This window comes from Dunckerocampus dactyliophorus, chromosome 6 (genome assembly GCF_027744805.1).
Source record: "Dunckerocampus dactyliophorus isolate RoL2022-P2 chromosome 6, RoL_Ddac_1.1, whole genome shotgun sequence".
In the NCBI taxonomy this organism is placed as follows: Eukaryota; Metazoa; Chordata; class Actinopteri; order Syngnathiformes; family Syngnathidae; genus Dunckerocampus; species Dunckerocampus dactyliophorus.
This window is the reverse complement of record NC_072824.1, coordinates 28,695,964-28,719,807: the sequence shown is the minus strand read 5'-3', so window position 1 is coordinate 28,719,807 and position 23,844 is coordinate 28,695,964. Positions and strand designations below refer to the sequence as shown.

At 45.2% G+C, this 23,844-nt stretch overlaps 1 protein-coding gene across 2 annotated transcripts in view; it reads left to right on the top strand.

The window, feature by feature from the left end:
• The first annotated feature begins 643 nt into the window (after positions 1-643).
• ccdc85al (coiled-coil domain containing 85A, like) overlaps positions 644-23,844 on the top strand; it is a 37,189-nt gene continuing 13,988 nt past the window's right edge. The window contains exons 1-4 of one of the 2 annotated variants that reach the window (XM_054779252.1): positions 644-997; positions 1,089-1,348; positions 2,171-3,245; positions 20,811-20,868. In XM_054779252.1, the coding sequence (XP_054635227.1) occupies positions 928-997; positions 1,089-1,348; positions 2,171-3,245; positions 20,811-20,868 (1,463 nt within the window). In that variant the 5' untranslated portion in view covers positions 644-927. The remainder of the gene's footprint in view (positions 998-1,088; positions 1,349-2,170; positions 3,246-20,810; positions 20,869-23,844) is intronic. The other variant, XM_054779253.1, reaches the window with a different exon arrangement.

Genomic DNA, 23,844 nt, shown 5'->3' with positions numbered 1-23,844 from the left:
CTATTTGTTTTCTTTATCTCGTCCTGTATTTACGTAGATTGTAGAAAAACTTGGAAGTTCAAAATGCCAACCTTATACAATTACAAAAATATTTGTTACTTGTGTGACTTATTTTTTATAGGTGGGTTTAGACACTTTTTAGGGCTCTCAAGCCACCCTAAAATAGACCGAGTGACGTTCATGGTGCTGTAAAAGGAAACTGAAACAAAATCAAAGGAGAGGTTGGAGAGGGTCATGCAAGTGTATAAAAGACACGACTGCAGTGCCTACTGTGGCGCAATAGTGTTACTTTACGGGTGTGCTTTTATTTTGAAGGCCTGACTTCGCCGAAAAAAAAAATTACGCCGATGTTGGCCGACTGCTGCCGAGCGGACCGGCAGCTGCTCAGGCGAAGCCTGAGACGATTTTTTTCATGAAAGCTAAAATACCGGAAACTATTAAAACGAAAGAGCAAAATTTCCTGGTTTCCTGGTGAAAACTGGAGAGTTTAAAGGTACAACATTCTTGTACCCTGTCAAGGCAAAGGGAAATTGACTCGTTTGCATGCTGGCCAACTTTTTGACAGGTACGAACACTAGATGGCGCTGCGGCTACGCGTTATGTTTGTTGATAAGCAGCCAAAATCCCTAGAGGTAGAGATCTGCAAAGACCGGGTCGGAGAGAGAGAGAGAGAACGCTCTTCAATGCTTTACTCCAGATCACCACGGACTCTTGGTCTGCTATCCTCTCTTTGTGTGTGCAAGCCTCACACTGAAGGTTTGTTCACCGACTGCTTTGCACTATAACAACGGCTGGAACTCCATTTTGGATACCGAAGGAAAAGGAAGAGAGTTCGCGGGCTGCAGCAAGCCCATCTCGGCCGTGATGATGTTGCAGTGACAACGGAGCATCCTCCCCTCACTCAGCCGGCATCGTCAGCTGTTGCTCATGCATAGTGCAAGCAGAAATGTCGGGAGCAACAGCAAAGGCCAAAAACTATGCCACGGATCTTTAGACGGTAACGTTTAAGCACGAAAGCAGCCGGGGAGCGGATGCGAGCTGAGAGTACCAACACGCCTCTGAGTATTTTCCGCCCTTTGTCGGTACAGGAGGAGCTGTGCCAATGGAGAAAGCTACTCCTCCGCCCCAGCCTCAGGTGCAGCTGTCTATAGCCAAGACTGACAGTCCCGCAGAGGACATCTCCGGCTTGTCCGATGAGGACCTGCTCAAGTGGACCAAGGAGGACCTGGTGAGGCGTCTGAGGCGCTCCGAGGCTGACAAAATGAGCGTGATTCTGGACCACGGGAATCTCATCCGTGAGGTCAACCGCAGCCTACAGTTGCACTTGAACGAGATCAGAGGGCTGAAGGTGAGGGATGAGAGATGAGATCATGGTGTAGCTATGGAGCACACCTGAGAGTGGCAGCAGGCGGCATGCAAACATGGTGTCAGACTGGAGGGTATCACTGAAGTTCATGGTGCTGTTGTGTAGGCCTGCGTGGGCTTATTGCGATACATACTATATAATATTTAACTGCAACTGTACATGCATTTATTGTAGGCCTATATGAAGACAACTATTTGTATTGCAACACAAATTATCTCCAGTTGGTATCCTGCAAATATTACTCTAATGTGCGTTTAGAGTTAAAGCAGGGTAGCATCACATGGGAATCATTTGCCTTTTGCCGCCTCCCCGCCCATCCAAGCTGCCTAATTACAATGGAAATGACTCAAGGACGTAGCAAAGAGGGAGAGCAGGAGTTAAATTGTTGCACAGAGGAAGGGGAAGCGTTGCAAGAGCCAAGGAGGTTAAGTTTAAGGCAATAACACTGCGGTTGTAATTTCAGTACCCTATAGTTTTACTTGAGGGTTTGGCTGCTGCAGAGGTTTCTGATGTACTGTATGTAATGAAATTCACACAGTGACTCAGTGCTTTGTCAGGGAAGGCAGAGAGGATCAGGGTTTCATTTCAGTATGAAAGAGCAACGCAATAGAATTAAATTGGAAACCGCTGCTGTACTTTGGAATCCAATTAACACTGGCAAACAATGTAGCAGTATATCAAAACATAAGCACATTTGCAATGTCTTCTGGTCCTCATCAGCATTAACAATGTTGCCGGTCCTTGGGCCTAAAGGTCACGCCAATGAATCTCTCTTCTCCTCATGTTCCTATTTCTCCTCGTCAGGACATCAATCAGAAGCTGCAGGAAGACAACCGTGAACTGCGGGACTTGTGCTGCTTCCTGGATGATGACCGCCAGAAGGGAAAGCGTGTGTCCAGGGAGTGGCAGCGTCTGGGCCGTTACAGCTCGAGCATTATGCGCAAAGAGGTGACCCTCTATCTCCAGAAGCTCAAGGAACTAGAGCTGCGACAGGAGGAGGTTATCCGTGAGAACATGGAGCTAAAGGAACTCTGTCTCCTCCTGGATGAGGAGAAAGGAATAGTAAGTGGCAGCGGCGGAAGTGGCGGGAATGTTGGGATGGGAGTGGGGTCACGAAACTCCATAGACAGCCAAAACAGTTTACTGCTGGTGCCTGGGCAAGGCCTCCTTATGAGGGATGTTGGGGATGGAAGCAGTACCTCAAGTGCAGGGAGTGCCGACAGTTCAGATCACCATCAACATAAGCACCTGGCTGTTGGAGGGGGCAGCCTTGGTAGTGCTGGGGAAAAAGGGAGTCCTGAGCTGGTGCATAAACCGAGGTGTAGCAGCATTAGTGCCATAGGTGGAATGGCGGACAGGGAGGCGTCGAGCCCCGAGCACCCTGCTGGGCGCCACCGGAGTACAAGTCTGGAGTACCCGTACACTTTACCCCAACTCTGTCGACCCCGCTGTGGCTCCATATCAGTGCCTGACCACAGTCGAGTCATTCGGGGCCTGAGCCCGGAGAAATACGGGAGGAACGTGGGACGAAACAGTCCAGACCAGCACCCCAAGCACTACAGCTCAGACCTCCACTTAGGCCAGAGGCAGCACTACCTGGGCCAGGGGGGCAGCGGTGACCTCTACCAGAGGCACCACAGGGGTAGCGTTAGCAGCACCGGTTGTGAGAGCCCCGAGTCACGCCATGCACATTTAGGGACCAGTGAACATACCGAAAAGAGCTGTATGGCCCAAGGGGGAAGTCCTGAAACTCATAGGCACCAATACAGCATGAGCCCCGACCACGTGAAGTTTGGCAGCCCAGTGAGAGACGGCCAGAGGAGGTCGGCTGGGGAAGAGCTGTCACCGCATCATCGGAGCATCTATAACGGCATGAATGGTAAGTTTGTATGCTGCGTGTGAATTAGACTTTTGAATTTAAGGAAAACACATCATTTCATCTCTAAAAGCGTTCATACTAATGCTTATCTATTTTTTTCTTAGTGTAAGGCTGATTAGGTGTATGGCTTTTCTTATTTTGTCTAGAAAGTAAGGGAAGTGTATAAAGCAAGTACTGTGTGTACTACAGTATATATTTTTTCCCAACATTGAAGAGTTTCTGTTGGAAAACAATGATGTATTTCAAACATAGCAATTCATATGAAAACGTGCAAAGCTCCCAGCCATCTCAGATTGAGAAGGAATATCAAACATAGCCTACCAAATTGGCAGCTTTTAGAACACCCCACAGCGGCTCGTAATCATTCCTGGTGACCAGGGGAAAAAGGTGCTGAGTGGCACTGAGCTGGCAGATGCGAAAGGTTGTCTCAAGGTGAACTATGTGCTTGACATTGCAATATGAAGCTGCTGCGCAGAAATGATGAACAGGCCACCCAAAACAGAATGGATGCAACGCCCCCCTGTCATACGTCATCTAAGGCAGGGGGTTTCAAAGTGTGAGGCGGTTCTCCCCTGGGAGCTGCCAGAAGACTTCAGGGGAGACGCAGCAGCTTGATAAATATAAAACAACATCTTTTTCAAACCTGATAAGCTAACTTCAGTTACACTACCGGTCAAAGGTTCAAGGTAACTTTACCCAAAAGTGAAAAAGAATGTGTATTTCAGAATGATACTCTTTCAGGGACCACAAAATGGGTCAACAGTTTCAAGCTGTTGTGCAGAAATGGAAGTGGATCAAGCCTTGGCAGTTGGTGCAACTCATTCCTACAGGTGTTCTAAGTTCTGGAGTACTTACTACCTCCTCTGTCTGCATGAAAACAGTGTTGGGAACACATTGTTGTACTATACCTTCGTGAGCATCAGTTGCATTTGTTGCTACAAAAAATGGCAAGAAAAAAGGGAATTAACAATGGAAGTGAGACAGACCATCTTAATACTTAAAAATGTAGCTTTTTCCTCCAGAGAAATTGCTTGAGTGCTCTAAATCTTTTGACCGGTAGTGTATGTGAAAGGAAAAATGAATTGATGTGTATTTCCTACGGTGGGTGAGCGAGTGTCTGGGGTGGGCAGAAAACGGGTGGGTTGTCCATGATGGAGAGCAATTTGTCCAGTGTCCTCCTGTCTCTCACTTTTACAAAGGCCTCCAACCGAATGCCGATAACTTGTTCGGCTTATTTTAACTTGTGCTGCTTCCATTGTAGCCATTATCGTTAATCTATTATTGTTCAAACCATAAATCGCTGGCGTATGATTGTCTAGTAGGAAACATTCCTCCTCTTGTCATTTTGCAATCTCTGGAATGCAGCGGGCCGCACAGTGACCTAATGGTTAGCATCTTGGCCGCACATTCAGGCGATCTGGAAGATCTGGGCTCGAATCACCGTTGGGCATTTCTGTGTGGAGTTTGCATGTTCTCCCCGTGCGTGCTTGGGTTTTCTCAGGGTACTCCGGTTTCCTCCCATATTCCAAAAACATGCATGTTAGTTTAATTGGCGACTCTAAGTGGTCCTTAGATGTGAATGGTTGTTCGTCTATATGTGCCCTGTGATTAGCTGGCGACCAGTCCAGGGTGTACCCCGCCCCTCGCCGGAAGTCAGCTGGGATAAGCTCCAGCATACCCCCGCGACCCCAGTGAGGATAAGCGGCATTGAAGATGGATGGATGGATTGCAGCAGATTATTGCAAAGACGCACACAACTGTTTCTTTTGGTCATCATTTTGTATCGGTTCTGGCCGTAACAGTCGCGCACTCTCTAATGCAATTTGAAGTATCACTCTTGTTTGCAAAGGGCCTCGTCATATTATTGCTTAATTGTAAAATATAAGTGCACAGGGGCACTCACTGGCTCTCAAATTGGGTGATATGCCAACTGGCACAGCACTTGTGAATCCAGCTCAGAGAGAAACATGTGCAGCGAATAGTGTTTATCCGTGTCCATATGGACTTCATTAAGCCGCCGAGCATGACTAAGTCATTACAGTGCATGAGTTGTGATAGAGTCATATTGTATTTTGGCTACTTGTCGTTCACTATGGTGGCTTATCTACCAAGCGCATTTCCCTTCTGGGACTGCTCTGTCACCACTGACCTGACAAACACACAGCAGCAGACCATAGTAGTTTGACTCGGAACAAGACATGCAGCCGAAACTAAAAGCCAGATTAAATATTTCTCAGTGTTCTCAGTGTAAATGTTCATTTCAACATGCGCTGTAACATGAAAAGGCAGTTCAACACAAAATACATCATTTTAAAGTGAAATTTAGTGAGGCGCTTCTATTGACTGCTGCAGTGTTTGTTTCGTGTGTGTTATCCCCTGACCTATCTTTGCTGCCATGTCCTTTTTTTGGACGAAGAAGGAATTTAATTCCTATGACGTTGTAGTACACTCCACTTTCTGGGATTATCCTGTAAGCTCTTTGCACTATAGTATTTCAATTTTTATTAACTTGTGTGTGCGTGCCTGTTTTTGTGCCCCATCCCGAGTCTCTGTGGCTGTGTTGGTGTGTTGACAATTGAAAGTCTCGTGTTCATGTGGCGCTAAGCAGTGTATCGACTTAAGCCTTTAAATTCCTGCAAAAGCAGCACTCTGACCTCTGCTCTCTTGTTGCACCTTCTGTCAAGCTTATCACACATATTCTGTCGTTTTTTTTTTTTTGCATCCAAGAGAATGGAATTCCCCCAAATCACTGCACTACAACCGCTATATTGATGCTTTGTAAACATGAGGGATAATCCTATACTCTCATCTCAACACAGGAAACAGATTATTAAGAAGGCTTTTGTGAGGATTCAGGAATGACTAAAGAAGTGCATATAATATTCCGAAAACAAGCAAATGTCATGCACTTTTGTAAATGACAGTGTTTCCCACAGCACTGCAATCTATTTGTGGTGGCGGGTTTCATCGAGCTGTGTGCTAGCGATGAGACAACAGGAAACAGTTCGGCATGAAGGAGACTGACAACGGTCTACAGCCAATAAGGATGCCGCAGAACACAATCCATGGGTTCTCCCGGAGCTAATCAGTATTCAGAACACCATGCACGTTCATACGCAAACAGCGAGCCCCGCGAAAGGGGAACCGCGATGGAGCGAGAGAACTATATGACTTTTTTTTTAACAAACTCTCTTCAACATAATAATAATTTATTGACGGTCCCTAGTATAAACAACCAGCGGTTAGAGCGACACTTCCTGTGCGAGCTTCCCGCACCATGACACAGCAGTCCGGGCACAGCGAGAGGGAACTACCGCTGCAGCTACGGAGCCGAATGTCCAACGTGAAATTAACTTCACCACGGTACACCGCGGACATGTCTGCATGGTGGTGTTGCGTTTTCTTCTTTTTGAGGGAGGCGGGAGTCGAGTGGTAACCAGCTTTCAGGCGCCTACCGTGTTGGGAGTGTGGCCCAGGGTTACGAACATTATACGGCACCCGGTTCAGCCCGATCTCGTGGCGGAAGCCGATGTTATTCAATTCGCATTGTTCAGCAATTTGCAGTGGCGATGCGTGTCATTTATTTATTTATGGCACGCCTGAAAAGCATGAGGACCAGTTTGCGCAGTTTGCGTTCTATTTACGCATAAATTCCGCACTTGGCACGCAATTCGTGACCGAAAATGGTGCGCGTTGGCACGAACTGACCACGCTCACGACTTGTCAAGTAGTGTTTACGTCTAGTGCATGAAAATAGTACGCGAGGCGCGCAATGTCACCACCACTTCCCGCATCAGTGACGCAGTCGTGGCATTATTTGTGTCCAACAGCACGCATCAATCCTTAATTCCTGTATTTGCACGGGACCTACAAGGTATCGAACTCCAGAGAAGAAGCTCATGCCAAACAGAAAGGTAAGTCTATATTTTCTCGCAGCTGTAGATAAAGAATGTGCAAAGAGCAGGAAAAAGGCAATAAACTAGCAGAAAAGAGGCACTTTTTCATGCAATGCAAACAGAATGTTTAAAATGCTCTTGGGAATACCATGAGAGTATTTAGAATACCGGAAAAATATTTAGAATGCAGTCAGAGTGCAGTTAAAATACCTTTCGAATGCTGTTCAATATTATTCCACGTAAAAATCCACCTCAAAGGTTTTTAACGTGCTAAAAACGTTCGGGCCGGCCACAATAATGGGCCTTTTATTCCAAATGCACCCAGAATACAGTCAGAATTTTTTAAATTCTGACTGCATTCTTGGAATATCCAAGAATGAAAATATTCATTCTGGCTTGGTGGCTCTCTATTTTCTTTCATGCTCCTGGTGGGGGACAGAAATGTTTTGCCCCCCCCCGATTTGAAATACTATAGAGAAACTGATAATATGTATTTATTTATCTGTACTGTACAGGCTGAACTCGGAACTGAAACAAGCAAAATGCAACAAAATGGAGAGCAGAGAAGCACGCAAGCGTATTCAAGACTCAAACTGCTTGCCGAGTACGACAAATTCACACATGTTGGCAGGTCTGCAGGCCCGCCCCACTATTTGAGAAGCACTGCTCTAGTGCGACCAGGGTTTGTTGCGACTTTTGTAAAACGAAGGGCTCGCACGTGCGCAACTACCTAATTGCAGTGACTACTGACTCGTCTCCTGCCATTCTTCTAGTCGCAGCATGACTTTTACTTTTTTTGCAAGTGCTCGAGCCCGAGATAAAGTTCACCAGTCATTCTCTTTCTGCCTTCTTTCCCTCCTAATTGGTTTCCAGTTTAAAAACCAGCTGGCGGATTGAGAGAGAAAAGTCTGATTACAAAGCATTCTTTCTGGAGGATGCTGGAGGATGTACTGATTGGCAGGCTGAGCTGAGGAAAGAGGATTGAATATGTATTTGAGTGGATTACTGGCCATTTCCCCCCCCTTTCCACCCATCTTTCCATCTCCCTCACTTATTCATTTCTTCCCCCGAATCCACTCTGTTCTATTCCTCTCAACTTGTTGGATGGAAAGCCTCCCCTGATAAATTGTGGAGTATTTCATAAAAAACAAAAAAAAAACCCTCAAATGTTTGTCACAGCTGCTGGCATGAAAGGATTTGGGGAAGCATTTGGCTGCTGTAACTCAAATGGATTAGTATTATTACCAGACAGCCTCATCTGGTCCAGTGTTTGTCAGCGCTGCCATTCCCAAAAGCACGGTGAATGTGCAACAATAGCATGGTTTGTGCAGATTGGCTTTTCGGGCGTTTTTATTGCCTTAGCCTTCATTTAAAACACATCACAGCACAGTTTGTTTCAGGTCATTTCACTTTAAAATTCAGCGCGTACTCCCGTTGTGCGCAGTAAAGAGAGACCTTATATTCTCAAGGTGGATGTCTATCTAAACTTTACTTTTAACTGCTAGCTTGGCGTTTGAATTTGTAGTCACACCTGAGATTAATTATCCCAAACAACCTTGCCCGTAAGCCATTAAAGCAGCTATTAGCCAAGGAGTGCATGATTAGGCATTTTGTTAACTACTTCAGATGCAGATCGTTGTCATTTTTAATCAAGACGCTCCCAGCTTCCACCTGGGTGGCGCAACCAGTCAGACACTGCCACACTTGAGTCAACAGGAGTTCAACATTTTCTTGGCAAGAAAGCAAAATAGTTTTGTTAAGCTAGACCAGAGGTCGGGAACCTGTGGCTCGCGAGCCATCTATGGCTCTTCTGACGTCTCGCGCGTTTCTTAACGCTACGACATTTTTTACTTTTCTTTTTTGTTTTCGCTGACATTTTAAAATAAAACGTTACAGAAATCACAGTGTTTAAAAAAATACAAAATATAAAACATTACAATGTATTTTGATCTGGCTATCCATTTTCTACCGCAATGACTGTTTCCGGGTCAGACGCCAAAAGATTATTTTTTTTTCGGACTGCCACGAAAAATACACACGGCCGACATCACTCCTGCTCCTTTGTTAGCACGCTAGCACAGGCAGTTGTTGTGATCACGTGGGCTCCATCCGGCCACTGCTGGATAGACGCGCTGGTGCCAGAGTGTCAATTTCGGAGATTTTAGATGCAGGACCATATAATCTGATAATTGTTTTTTTTTGCTGATATTCGATATCAATATCGGATTGGGACACCAATAGTAAAGGTCATTACAGCCCCTGTAGTGGCAACAATTGTGTTTTCGAGGGGAAAAAGACATATGTGCTGTCGATTACAGATGGGCAAGTAGGGTTGGGCATCTTTTGAATCGGGATCGGCTGCTGATCTGCTGTATTTGTGAAGATCGGATAATATCGGCTTCCGACACGAGATTGGGCCGATCCGGTTGCTGTATCACGTTCATAACTCTGAGCCACACTCCAACATGGCAGGTGCAGTAAAGCGCCTCAAAGCTGTTTGCCAGTCGCACCTGTGTACTGTGGTGAAGTTAGTTTCACGCTGGACGTCGGACATTCGGCTCTGTAGCTACAGCGGTAGTTCCCCCTCACTGTGCCGGGACTACTGCGTCATGGTGCGGGGAGTTAGCATGGGAAGTGCTGCTTATGATAGCGACCGCACAAACACTACTAAACATGTCGAAGCGGCGGTGAAAAACCTTGGAAACTCCTCTGTTACGGAGAGTGAATGGAAGCTAGTGGGGTTTGCTTAGTTTAGCTAGTGTGTGTACGTGTGTGTGTGTGTGCGCACAAATCACTGTGTTGTGTTTTTAACGTAAGGACCATTTTACAATGCCCACTGACGACGTGCAGGTTCTGAGTGAAAAAAGACGAGGCACGTTTATTCCTGCATCAACCGTCAGTTGCCATTCGCAACACACGCAACACATTCCGGCCTTCAAAACAAGAGCGCCCTTTGTGACATTTGTCTAATTGCGTAAACAAAATAAGGGTGTCATTAAAATATCTTACATTAATAACGCGATTAACAAAGCTGTGACTACATCTTTGTTACAGTTTGTTGAGGATTTAGTAGCAATATGTGCTGAGGCTGGCATCCCATTAGAAACGTTAGCTAAGCTACAGTACATCCATTTCTCAATGACTGAGAAAAAGGGCCAAGGATGTATTGCATCAATAAATGTAAGGATTTTTGCATTCTTTTCACTAACCCAAATAGCACACACTCTATGCTGGTAAAATAAGTGGAAAAGGTAAAAAAATGAAGTCTAAAAAATTAAAATGGAAAAAACTGAATTTGGGAAAAAATACTTGGTAGGGCCCTAAGAGAGTTTGTTTAAAAAAAAAGTCATATATTCTAAATGACACCACAAATTGATCTATAACCACGTCAAATGATTAGTAGTTTGCACGCCCATTTTTTCCAGTTGTATCTTTTATTGGATTAGGGAGCTGAATCAAAGAGGTTTGTTACAAAAGGCAAACAATATTGTTGGCCATGCTGTGTAATAAAAAAGTACATTCAATACTTTGTTTGCATTATTTTCAATGCTTCAAGGAGCTATTTTCGTAACCACATTCAATTCCACAAATTCACGTTTGTAGCATAAGCTTATTATTATTAAAAAAAAAACAAGCAAACAAACAAAAAAACGATCGGTACCGGCAAGACTATAAAAAAAATCAGATCGGATCGGAAGTCAAAAATGTGGATCTAAACTAAAAATGGGAATGTGTGCTTTGATATCCGACCAGTTTGTTTTTTTTTTAGTTCTATCACAATGCGCCCCGTTCGACTGACGCTGTTGACAGCGGACTCGCCAGTCTTTCTCTCGTTATGCCCCTGCTGAGTCCTCCAAATATGATGTTTTCCGACTCAGAAGATTTCCACCTCAGTTTCGGTGAAGTTCCGCTTCTTCGTCTTCGGCTTCTCAGCAGCCGTGATTCAGACGAACAGAGCGAAATGCAATCAAGGCTCATTAAATATGGACGCCGCATTCATGAGCCACTTTGACCATTTGTGGCAAATTGAAGGCGTGGAGAGGGCGTGACGTGGGGTGGAGTTGCGTACGCACATGTGGACAGCAGGTGAGGCACAAATTACGTGAATGTTTCACTTTTTTTATGTCTGAATATTTTTGTCCGGCCACACATTTTGGGTTTCTGCCGTACGCAGACTTTTAGTCAGATTTCCACGCACAGTTTTACAGGTGAGGCCCCCGGTCCTTGCCTCAAATCAACTCCCCTCACCCCTTCCTACCTGAGCTGCATCACGGGTCCTCGGCGAAGGCTTGAGCGTCACTAACGTGCGGGTGCTCAATGAAGACTCGAGTTCCACAGACTCTCGAGTGCTCGCCGAGCATCTGGAGCTCGGCTGACGAACTTGTCGCGCATGTGAAGGTTTCTGCACGTGCACTTTGTGACGAGTGACTGGAGTGATATCGAGTAGCGGATTCACTCAAGTAAGTGACTCATAAGCGCTCGAGTCAGTGAAAGGAGTCGTGTTTCCCATCACTACCGTACATGTTTGAGTGGGTGACTCATCCAGCACGTAATTGGGGCACGTATTAGAGCTGAGGCCACTATTTAAGGAAATACGCTATTAAGTTCCACAGATGTGGAGCCACTTAAATAAAACACACTGTCCAAACATCCCCTGTAATGTAAAGATTTGCTGGGTGTCTAGAATAACATTGAAAACACACAAATAATTACTGTATTGGCTGATTAGGAATTGAAGGATGCCTCCTGATATTTCCCCCTGAAGAGCAGCTCCATAGTAGCTGTGAGGATGAGTGAGGAGACAGCTTGGTGTGTACTAGCGTCGCTCCAGCACAAACCCCTGAGGTATGTGACAAATGTTCCACAGTAACCCCAGTCATTCGGCAGACACGCAAACCCAGCGGAATGGACAGGGGTCTTTGTCCTTTTTAGACAGCGCCGTCGGGGTACGGCTCAGTGAACTGAGAGGAAGCGAGCTTGCGAGGCCAGGTAATTAACTGGAAGTTTAGACATAGCTGTCATCTAGCAGGGGCACGACAGGGCCGGAGGGAAACGTCCGTCTGTCCCAAAGTCACCAGCAGTAAGCGTATTTGTGTCTGCGTCACAGCTAGTTGAAGTTGAACGCCATCTCTAGGGCTTCTGCTCTGATGAGTGCACCAGGAAGTGTCAGCAGATTGCATGGCGCACAGTCTGCTTCAGAAAGCATCGCTGCTTTTGGGCTTCTTACCTTTCTCGTGTTCTTGTTAGAGGGAATGCCAATACCAGTTTTATGCCAGTTTATGCCAGTAAACTTTATATTCTGCTACAATTACGTACAGTCTTCATGGCATGCAGGTAAACACCGAACTGAAGCAGTTTGTAAGTGCTTTAAACTATAATAACAATGTAGCCATTTTTTGTTAATGTACATTACGTGTTCTCAGACTTATTATATTATTATTTTTTTAAATAATTATTATTATTTTCAGTTTCATATTCAACAAATTTTGCTGACAAATATGAAATAACGTACTGAAAAGTAATGCTACTTGGCTAGCAATCCAGATGTAGCTTCTACCGTACATCGCCATGTTTGTTATCACACCGCTACGGAAATTACGTCATCGGTGTCATTGTCACCGATTCTGTTCGTAATTTTCGTGGACAGAATTTCGAGGCCCAGCCAAGGCGTCGAGGGAGTCCAGTTCGGGGGCCTTAGGATCCGGTCTCTGCTGTTTGCGGGCGATGTGGTCCTGATGCCCTCATCGGGCTGTGATCTTCAGCGTTTACTGGGGAGGTTTGCGGCTGGGCGTGGAGCTTCTGGGACGCGACTCGGCACCTCCAAATCCGAGGCCATGGTTCAGGATCTCGAGTTCAAGTATCTCGGGGTCTCGTTCACGAGTGAGGGAAGGTTGGAGTGTGAGGTCGACAGGCGGATCGGTGCAGCGTCTGCAGTAACCCGGTCGCTGTGCCGGACAGTCGTTGTGACGAACGAGCTCAGCCGGAAGGCAGAGCTCTAATTTACCCCCAATCTATGTTCCCACCCTCACCTATGGTCATGGGCTTTGGGTCGTGGGAGGAAAATGGATGGATGGATGAATGTTACGTTATCATACCACCTATTCACATTATGTCAGTAGACGCCTATTTAGTCAGTTGTTCTCCATTTTATTGTTCTTACTATAACTTGCCTTTCAAGATGAAATGTCTGTTATTGGTCTCCGGAGCGACTTATAGTCCGGAAAGTAGGGTACATACTGTATATATTAGCGTATTAGTGCCAATGTGTGTGACAGAACCCCATTTTTATGACATTCCAATGCCTTGCTCTCTTGCCAGATGCATTAAAAAAGTGTTTTTTTTTTTTTTGCATCTGATGTAATACTTGTGCGGCTATTTCATTGTAACGTTACATTGTAAAACTACCACTATATGTAATCCTAATACTCCTTCAAGTCAAAACATCAAAACACGCACACACACACACACACACACACACACATGCGGAAATGCACACTCACCACCTTCCCCGTGGCATGCCCATCTGATGTTTTATTCATTAGCATTGAAGAGTGTAGTTTGGTCGCATATTAAAATAGGACAACAGTAGTTTATTTAGCAAACGTTTTCTTAAATATTTTATCACCAACTAGTTAGCCTGAGACCTGCGTCGAAGGTGGGGGGGTTTGATGTAGAGCATGAAAGCACAAGAGATTTGCTGTTGTGATGTATTTGCTCCAACAAATCTGACAGTATTTAGTTTTAGTGTCGCGCTTGCTTCGTATCTCTTGTTCAAGAATAAATCTTAGCGAGGCGGGAATCACACCCATCACAACACATTGTCGGGCCCCTCCACGCAGGTACACTAAATGACCGTTCCTGCAAACAGCACACATGCGTGAGAACGCTCACAGTTTGCGTGAGTGTGTGTTTTCCTTTTTGATGTGCGTGTGCTTGCACGCTTCCCCCAAAAACACACAAAGGCAAACAAACCGAATGTGTAAAACACACACGGTGTTGTCGAGCTTGATCAGCCTACGGGGCTCCAATTATTCAGCTCTACTTCAGTGCACTTCATGCTCGTATCTCTCTCTCATCTACTTCATCTTCACAGCGAGACAACATCTCAACTTGATGTTATTTGCACTTCTTACCTGCTGCCATCACTCTTCGTTATTGCAGCACACGCACAACACGATCACTGTATAGCTGCACAACCTTGGTTGGGCTGTTATTCCCCCGCATGCGCCACAGCCTGACAAACTGTACTTAAATGAACATTAGTCAAGATTTTAGTGAAAGTATCAGTAAAGTACCGGTACTCATAGGGCTGGGCGATATGGACCAAAACTCGTCCTGATGTATTTAGCTTGAATCTCCATATTTTTTCCACAGAGTTCAGACAAATTCAAAGCCAAATATGCGTGCAAAGTTGTTTTATTACATTTTTAAAAATGTTATAGAAAAATATTTTTTTTTTGAAAAAAATATAGAAAAAGTAAAATCTAATCTTCACTCTTAATCAGGCTGCGCTCCCGGTAGTCTTTCTGCAACACCGTTAGCTCTTCCATCTCGTCGGGGTGAGACCTCACCAACTCACGTTCCCCGAGTCGCACTAGCATGCTCTGCTAGCCCACAGTTCCACTCAGGCTAGCTGACGAGTAAGCGATGACTTTCCAAGTTTTTTTCGCCGACTTGGCTGGCGTTTCAGGTGGCTGCCTCAGGGAGGGGCAAGTTCGTGTTTGTAAGGAAATACCACCATGAAAGAGGAGTCCGCTGGGGAAATATTTCCCCTCGCGTTGACAACGTTTCATTCGCATGATGTCAATTTGAATACACTTCTAATCATTATGACGCGTGAAAGGATGTTTCAATGTCATGCGATTGAGAACAGACGCTAATTTGCAGGACTTTTCGGAAGGATATGGGGCAAATCAATTCTTAGCCATGTGGGAACTTCATAAATAGGGTTAGGGTTAGCGGTTAAGGTTAGGGTTTGGTTAGGGGTTTAGGGTTAGGGGTTAGGAGTTAGGTTTAGGGTTAAGGGTTAGGGTTAGGATGGGCTAGGGTTGGTAACCCTTCCACTTGGTGTATGCGTTATGGCCTCTTTTAAGACTCAATATTGAGGAAGTTCCCTTTCCCTTCATGGCTGCAGATAACAGCGCAGCTGCCTGAGGGATTTTAGTCCAAGTCGCCAGGCAGCACACGAGACTGACTGGCTGGAGCTACTTGGCCCAACATCCATGAGTGTCTGACTGACTCTAACTAAACGGAAGGTCACTGATCCATCCTGGATCTCCACAGGCTTTCCTGTCCGGCCGGCCTGCTGTAAATAATTTACGCGGCACTTTTTCTGAGATCTGAGGGAACGGCCGTGTGAAATGACCGTGCATTGATCGCGTACGTTGAGAGAAGGAGCCGCGACGGGTGACAGATCAAAGAGCATTGAGAGATGAACACCTTCGAGGAGAGCAGCTTCGTGTGCTTGAAGTGGACGTCGATAAGAACTTGATTAGCCAGTTTGACGAATGATTCTTACACGTCAGTCATCAGTCATTCATGGCCCTTTGAGTCAACTCCGTTTATTTTTTAATCCAACTACTGCCTTTAAATCTCTAAAAATATTACTGAATGTCTTCGGTGAATTGTTCGATTATCGCGGAGACACTGCTGATGAATAACCCTTGACTTCAGAGGTAAACAGCGATTTATTCTGCGAGGGGCCAGCACCTTCAGAGCTAATCCCATGTATCTCTTTATAGACAACTTTAGAGGCCTCGCTGGGAGAGAGCTTAAGGTCCACATTATTCTGCAGTAATCACGTTATCTGTACACTCGGGCTCTGACCCACACTGAAACCTGTTCCCGTGACACACCTCTCACATCCCATTAAATCCACTTTCGCCGTTGACGCCCCGCCAATAACTGAATCTAGTAAAACCAGTCGAGCGCAATGTTTTTCCCCCCCTGTATCACTGTGTAGCCCTCCTTGAAGGCCACATACAGTATGTTGGTAGATAACGGGCAGGTGTCGAGTTTGGTTGAAAGGGATTCCAACGCATAGTTGCATATTGTAACCTTGTGACCCGCGTGACTGGTGACCTTGAGCCAGCAAATCCATTTAAGATAATTACTCCACAGTCACGTCTGAGGTCTAAGCTCCACAATAAGAGTCAGTAATTGCAACACACTGAGGCCAATCCCGTGCAGCAGTCAGGGAGTGACATTTACTAGTCGCTGCCAAACTCTAGCAGATTGTTTGTGAACAAGAAACTAATGTTTCAAACAGCTGCCGTGTCCAACCATTCATTTAAGGCAGTGCTTCTTAATTTTTTTCTGTCCCTCGGGCCTAGGTGGGGTACGCCAATTGTCATAGGGGGTGCATGAATAAAAATGAAAAACAACACTCACAATTACGAGTGGGCCTGAACGCCTCACGGGGCGAGGAGACCACAGCAGGAAGGAGTCAGAGTGCGAAGTTGTTCATGGCTCTGTGTGCATCATGTCAACAAATAAGTACGTTTGATGATTTGTACGTGAAGAGTGTTTGTTATTGATTTTTATTGGTGTTCCAATTCATCCCCCGCACGGCGCAGCGGTGAAAACCTTCCACTGTGAGCGGGGATTCATCCGAAGATGAGGCTTTCTTGTTGTTTGTATGTGTTGCCGATGGCTGATCGGATCGGATCAGGACACCACAAGTTTATTTCTGTGATTTAAGTGAAAATCCGAATGTATTGATGACAAATTTGTGCACAAATTGAAGATATTCCAAAGGGTTCACATCCTTTTTCTTCCAACAGTGTACAACACTAAAACTGAGCACACCCATTTTGATGAAGAGATTCTCTGCAGAGGGTCGTGTGCTGGGATGAAGCACATGGCTGTGTGCTCACTCCTTTCTTACCAGCTTTAGATTTATCGTTGCATGTGCTTCCTTATCATTGATTTGAATGATAGCGGGTTCTCTACAAATGAAGCTGGCAAAAGTTATGAAATCAGACCCTTTCCATGCACTCTGACCCCCAATCGCAAATACCCTCCATCTCTCCTGACCCTTTAAAGGAGTTTTCATATCTCTTGCTGCAGTCTTGTCTCATTTCTCCGCCCCTGTGAAGGTAAACAGACAGGAGGGAAGGTGCAGGCAGCCTAGTGAAGGTGGTTAGTGGAATCTTTAGCAGGACTATGCGGTCACATGAGTGCTATGAATCTTTAATGGGAGATGTTAGCGCACCAAGGAGAGGATGTGTGCTGAAAATATGATTATAGACTCACGGGGATGAAACCACTGTAGGTCAGAGAGAGCGAGCAAGTGTAAAATATGTTTTTCCGAAGGGCAAACCACAGTAAAGAGGGATTTTTTTCTCTACTTCTTACTCATCCGGGTTCAGACCCATAAAATGACATCTGCTCTTTAATAATGAATTAAGAATGAGGCTGTCCAAATTGTCACATTAATGGCATCACAGCTCTTTAAATAGCCTGACCTGCCTCTTTTTTTTTTAAATAACTGAAAAACAACAGACAGCGTACAACTTCAATGTTCCAGTCTTATTTTGTTGAACAATACGCATGAAACAATACAAACCGCACAAGGTAACGCTTAAAGTTGAGAAAATTGCTGTCACTTCCTTTAGTCTTTTATTTCTCCCATTTTAAAAACAAACAGGCCCGACGGTGGCCGAGTGGTTAGCATGTTGGAATGCATGTGTGGGTTTTCTCCAGGTACTCCGGTTTCCTCCCACATTCCAAAAACATGCATGTCAGATTAATTGGCGACTCTAAATAGTCCATAGGTATGAATGTGAGAGTGAATGGTTGTTGGTCTATATGTGCCCTGCGATGTACCCCGCCTCTCGCCCGAAGTCAGCTGGGATAGGCTCCAGCATACCCCTAATTAGAAAAGGGATGGATGGATGGATAAAACCAAACACAACTTGCACAACAGGTTACACTGCAGACCTGATTTGAGCCTTTTATCAAAAATAAAGCGCACCGTGGCCAACAATGGCTGGTCGTCCAATGCCCTGAACTCCACCATTTACCTCATAGCTGTGTACGCAAAGTTTTATGACACACTTATTTTGTTACCACGAGTAAACAGCGCTTTTATTTTGAAGGCAGGAAGTGTGCTGTGCATGTTCAGAAGGTCTCTTGATTGTTGCTAAAGAGAAGAACTGTGTACATGAATAAACCTGCCTCCTGCAGCCACGGCCCCTGTCCTTTATTTACACCGAACTTCCATGACATCAGCGGGCATCCTGAAACGCTCGGGTACAGTAGCTTTGCCCTTTTCACGGCTCATACTCACTAACAGCGGGCTGCTGCCCGGCTGGCGGTCAGTCTGGCAGAGCAAAAGGGGGCCGTGGCTGACTTTCGGACTTTTGCAGAGGTAGAGAAGATTGGTGGATAAGATTGGTTTCATATGTGAGGATCAGCCGAAATCGGCACCGATCGATCAGCCGGTCGATCAATTGGTGCATGCATAACATACAATATGTGTATCTCCAACTCGCAAACACATCTCTGTCAGACATCGAAACAAAGCGTCCCCCTCACTACACTACCACGAGGTTCATTCACTGGCACGCCGAACTTGGAACACCACAACAGCATCTTTATGATGTGTGGTCTAAATAAACAGACAAAGAAAAACAATATGTAGATATTCGTATCGCTCACTTCATAACTCTTAATGCGGAAGTACAATTTGCTGCATTTAAGTACGCTCGGAAATCCTAGAACAGGGGTCGGGAACCTATGGCTCGCGAAGCATGTCTGCCACTATACATTTTTTAAATTTTCTTTTTTGTTTTCGCTGACATCTTAGAGTAAAACGTGACAGAAATCAGAAATCCCAGTGTTAAAAAAAACGCTCAAAATATAAAACATTAAAATGCATTTTAATCCGTCTGTCCATTTTCTACCGCAGTGCGGATGCCAGCTGTCCAATAGTTTCCGGGTCAGATGCCAAAGCACGATTAGAATTGGATAATGCGGTAGCTCACTGGGTCGTTGAAAGTTCAAGAAGTAAACTTCCCGCCTAGAAAATTCTGTAACCAGCGCAAACAATTTTAGGGAAGAAGAAAGATGAGGAGTACAGTGTTCCCTCGTTTATCGCAGGGGATAGGTTCCCAAAATAGCCTGCGATGAGTGAAATCCGCGAAGTAGCGAACATTTTATTTTATTATTTATTTATTATTATATATGTTCCAGCTGGCTAACTCAGCTGGTAGCACCGCAGATTCATGGTGCAGGCGGTCGGGGTTCAAATCCCGGTCAGGGACGCTCAACAAGTGGTGGAAACATTGGGCATCCAGCAACGTATCTGCGATTGGCTGGTGACCAGTCCAGGGTGTACCCCGCCTGTTGCCCGAAGTCAGCTGGGATAGGCTCCAGCATGCCCCTGCGACCCTAAAGAGGAGAAGCGGTATAGAAAATGGATGGATGGATATTATATACAGTATGTTTTAAGGCTGTAAAAAACCCTCGACATACACTTTATACGCATTGATCGGCATATGCCGATCATTGTTTTACCGCGGAAACCGGCTGATACTGATTGCCGGCCGATCAATCGGAGCATCCCTAATACAATCCTGTCCAGTCATTTATCTTTCTGTTAATTAAATTAATTACAGTCAAAATGGGCATGTTTCATAGATAGTTGCAAACGGTCATTAATCATAATGAATTAATTTGAAAACGGCGATTAATCTGGTTAAAAACTGCGACCATTTGACAGCCCTAATTACGAGGGAACGTTAGAACCCAACATCCCCTTGAAGAACCGCATTGTGCAGGTCACACGAACACGAGTGAGGTGATCATTTATCCAGATTATGTTGATACAAGACCAAAATGATTCATATTTAATATTTTCCAGGAAGTAGCATTGTAAAGGATCGCGCACTGGTCGTGTCTCGGTACAGCTCTTCTATCGCATTTCCTGCGTAGAGTGCAGTTGAGTACATGCAGGACTTCCTGTTAGGTTCCACACACATGCATTATTACTAACAGGATATCTGATTGCAACTTCGACTGAGACAGGATTTGTGTTTGTGTGTGTGTGTGTGTGTGTGTGTGTGTTTTCCTGTGTGTGCGCGCGTGCGCGTGTTTGTGTGCTCATCGATTTTTGAGCTCCGCCTGGGTATTTGCAACCCGTAGTGCTGGCGTGGTTTTACTGGGAATCATACGCTGCAACCTGAATCCTTTCAGGTTTAAGTTTGGACACGAAATAAATAATATCTGATGTGTTGGTAGACGGAATTTGGTTCCTTTGATGTGACTCGCTAATCACCTCGGTTGGAAACGTGCGATGCGGGAACATGAAAGCGCGTCCTTTCATCGGTTTCTTGTCAAAACAGCGAAGAAAGGTATTCCCCAAAATGTCACACCAGTTGGTTCAATCAGATTCCCGCTTGTAATTATTCTTGCCATGTTTGCTAACAAATACATTCCCAGTCTATCCCTCTACACGCGGTGAATTCAGATGGCGCACCACTGTGATTTATATATGAGACATTTTTGCTTTTCATGGCCCTCCAAGCAGACAGATGTCATCTTTAAATCAGTAGATTAATGAGGTGCAACTCCCATGTCAGAGCAATACTCTTAAACCCATCTTTTCTTCTGTCACTCCCCTTCTTGTTCCCTCTGCCGTCTTCTTTCCCCCCTCTGTTTGTCACAGCTTTGATATCAGCCGGCTGCTGCACCAGCAACTGTAGAAATGTCAAGCTATGGGACAGGTAAGAACTGTCCACCTTGTTTCCCTTCTGTCAAATGTCGTTTGAATTCAACAGAGACGGAGCCCGACCGACATGGGATTTTTGGGGCCGATACCGATAATGGGGGCTGAAAAAAAGCCGATATCCGATGTATCGGCTAACATATGAAATAAGAGCATTGATATACACAGGATATATATATACTGGTCATGAACAGAAATTCTTATAATACCCAAAATAGGAAAGAAGCAGAAGATTACTAAATGGAAATAAGGTTGTTTAATGAGTAAGACTTGTGCACACTGCACATGTTGCATCTAATGTCACGCCTCCACTCCTTACTCTTGCCCTGCGCCCTGCATTCAGTGCATTTTGGTCATTAGCCTAGAATTTGATCCTATAGTTGAGCATTTAAAACAACAAACAGGTGTCTGCATTCATCTGAAAGTGCTAATACACAGGCTAATTAGGGGTGGGGTAAATAATCGATTCTCAGATGCATCGCGATGGGATTGGCAAAAACTCATCGCCAGCGCTTAGCAAACCCTGCACACGGGTGACGACGAGCGGCCGTGACCCGCTACACCGGCGAGTGATGCGTGCACATGAACTGTACGAGTCTCCCACGGTTTTGATTGGCTGTCAGATGTGGAGGGAATTTGGGGGGGTGTCAAAGTAGTTCAGAGGAGGAATCGAGCACTCTTGCTAGTACTGCATCTCGCGAGCATTGAAGATAAACCTACATAAATGTCCGTTTAAGTGAATGCAAACGTACCCGATATGTTTACTCTGGCGCCAACGAGTTCCCACGCCGCTGCTTTAGCTGTGGGACATTCATCTGTTTCATTTTTATTTTAATGGTGGATCGTTACGAATAAGCTTTGTTTTAGTGGTACACAGTGAATCAAAATAAATTATAGATAGAAAAAATTGACAAACTATGGATGACAAAAAAGAAATGTATTGAGATGCATCGATAATCGTTTTATCATCGCATCGCGTCGCAGGCCTCTGAATCGTAATCGCATCGAATCGTGAGGTGGCCAGAGATTCCCACCCCCAAGGCTAATGTCAGGTGTTTTACACATAGAAAATGGATGGATGGATGGATGGATGGATGGACATTCCCAAAAGCATCTTACCAATATCAATTAGTCACATTTACTAGCTATTGAAAAGTTCCATCTGCAGCCACTGAGTATTTGCAAACAGCTGACAAGCAAACATTAAAAAGTGAAAAAAACGTAGTAAGAAATCATGAAAACGTGCATCACATTGCTAGACTTAGTACAAGGAACTAAACTACATTTTACAAAGGAGCTGCTTGCAAAACATGCAATATATCAAATGACAACCACGTGGAACACTTTCAAAATGACTTGAATGAAGACATTAACTTGTGAGCCCCTGGAAATCCTGCATGGAAGCAGTAAATGGAGTGCGATGCTGCTGCATATATCTTTGTTTCACGTTAGAACGCCGTATGGTCGTCTTGGATTAATGGTGGACACGTGTATTAACAACTGCTTCTGTTTATCTCACAGAGATGCTACGTGATACGCTGTAATACGCTCCCTGCCCTGACGGCGTGGCACTGAAGCGTACTGTTATATTGCTTTCCGCTGCAGTTTCCAAAGCAGTTTCTTTCCGCGTTTCGTGTCCTTCTAAGCGGACCGAGCGAGAGAGCGCGGCAGAGCGAGAGTGCGAGGGAGAGGAGCCTGGTGCAGGGAGCAAGCAGCGCAGGGAGGGAGCGACTGACGGAATCGCGGCGCAGCAAAATATACATCGATGTAAATTATATTTTGGTTACATTTTCCCCAATATTGATACATCTGTGATATGTCATAATCGGCAGGACAAGGGTCCATAATCCCCTAAGTAGATGCCATTACGCGGCGTTCTTCCATCGGTCGATTTCTTCAAAACTATTCAGCTTTGCATTCATTTGACATTCGCCGAAATCGAACCGGAAGTGGATGAAATATCTTAGTTTGCTTTTGTTTTGTGCACAATCATCGAATGATCTTTTGCAACCCTTGCCAGTGGTCTGCTAACCCAGGCGCCCGTGCCAACTGCCGAACAGTCTAATGAACGGCGTGTGAGCTATAAATCTGTGAGAGGGATTTTGTGTCGTACTGAAAATACCCCCAGGTGCACCACCACATTGGCTGTCTGACACAGCCACAGACCTGCCACCCTTGAAGAAATTCTATGAACTCTCCACCAGCCCAGGCTCAAAATGGCCCCCGGGCCTCACTTTGGACACTCCTGCTTTTATAGCTCTTCTTCAGGGCTGTTGAGCGTGTCACATGACGTCAACTGCTTTGAGAAAGTACGACTCTTGTCAACTATTTGACTTGTTTAACAAGTTAGCGTCCCACGTTGCGAGCAAATGGAAATTAAGGAGAGAAGGGCAGTGTCATTCGAGCTTGAAGTAATCAGTGTTTTTATAGCCATCCATCCATCCTGGGGGCAGCAGTCTCAGTCGGGAAGCCCAGACTTCCCGGTCCCCAGCCACCTCCTCCAGCTCCACCGGGAGGACACCAAGGCGTTCTCAGGCCGGCTGTGAGACATAATCCCTCCAGCGTGTTTTCTTAGGAACCATTTTTACTGCAAATGTTAATCCGAAATTGGAGAAGGCCTTCTGAAGGAGTTACAGGACTGTCAAAGACACAGGAAGTGATGTAAAAAAGCACACCAATCACATGGCTGCAAAAGCAGGTAGATTTTTGTTCACGCTATGCAGGGGGAGAAGTGAGCCACCTCCAGCATAATCCAGTTTCAGAGACGGAACTTCACAGCGAAACGGCCGAAATCCAACAAAATGCATTACTGGAGAGCAGCAAAGTGTTTTGAGTATTCGACGATTCCATTGGAGTCTGATTCGCCGTCGTATTGTGTGATCAAGATTGTACCATTCTGACGACGGCTGCTGCTGAGCACACATTTTTACAAAAAATGTCTTTGTTTATTTTTGCCTTTGTTATAAATAGTCTA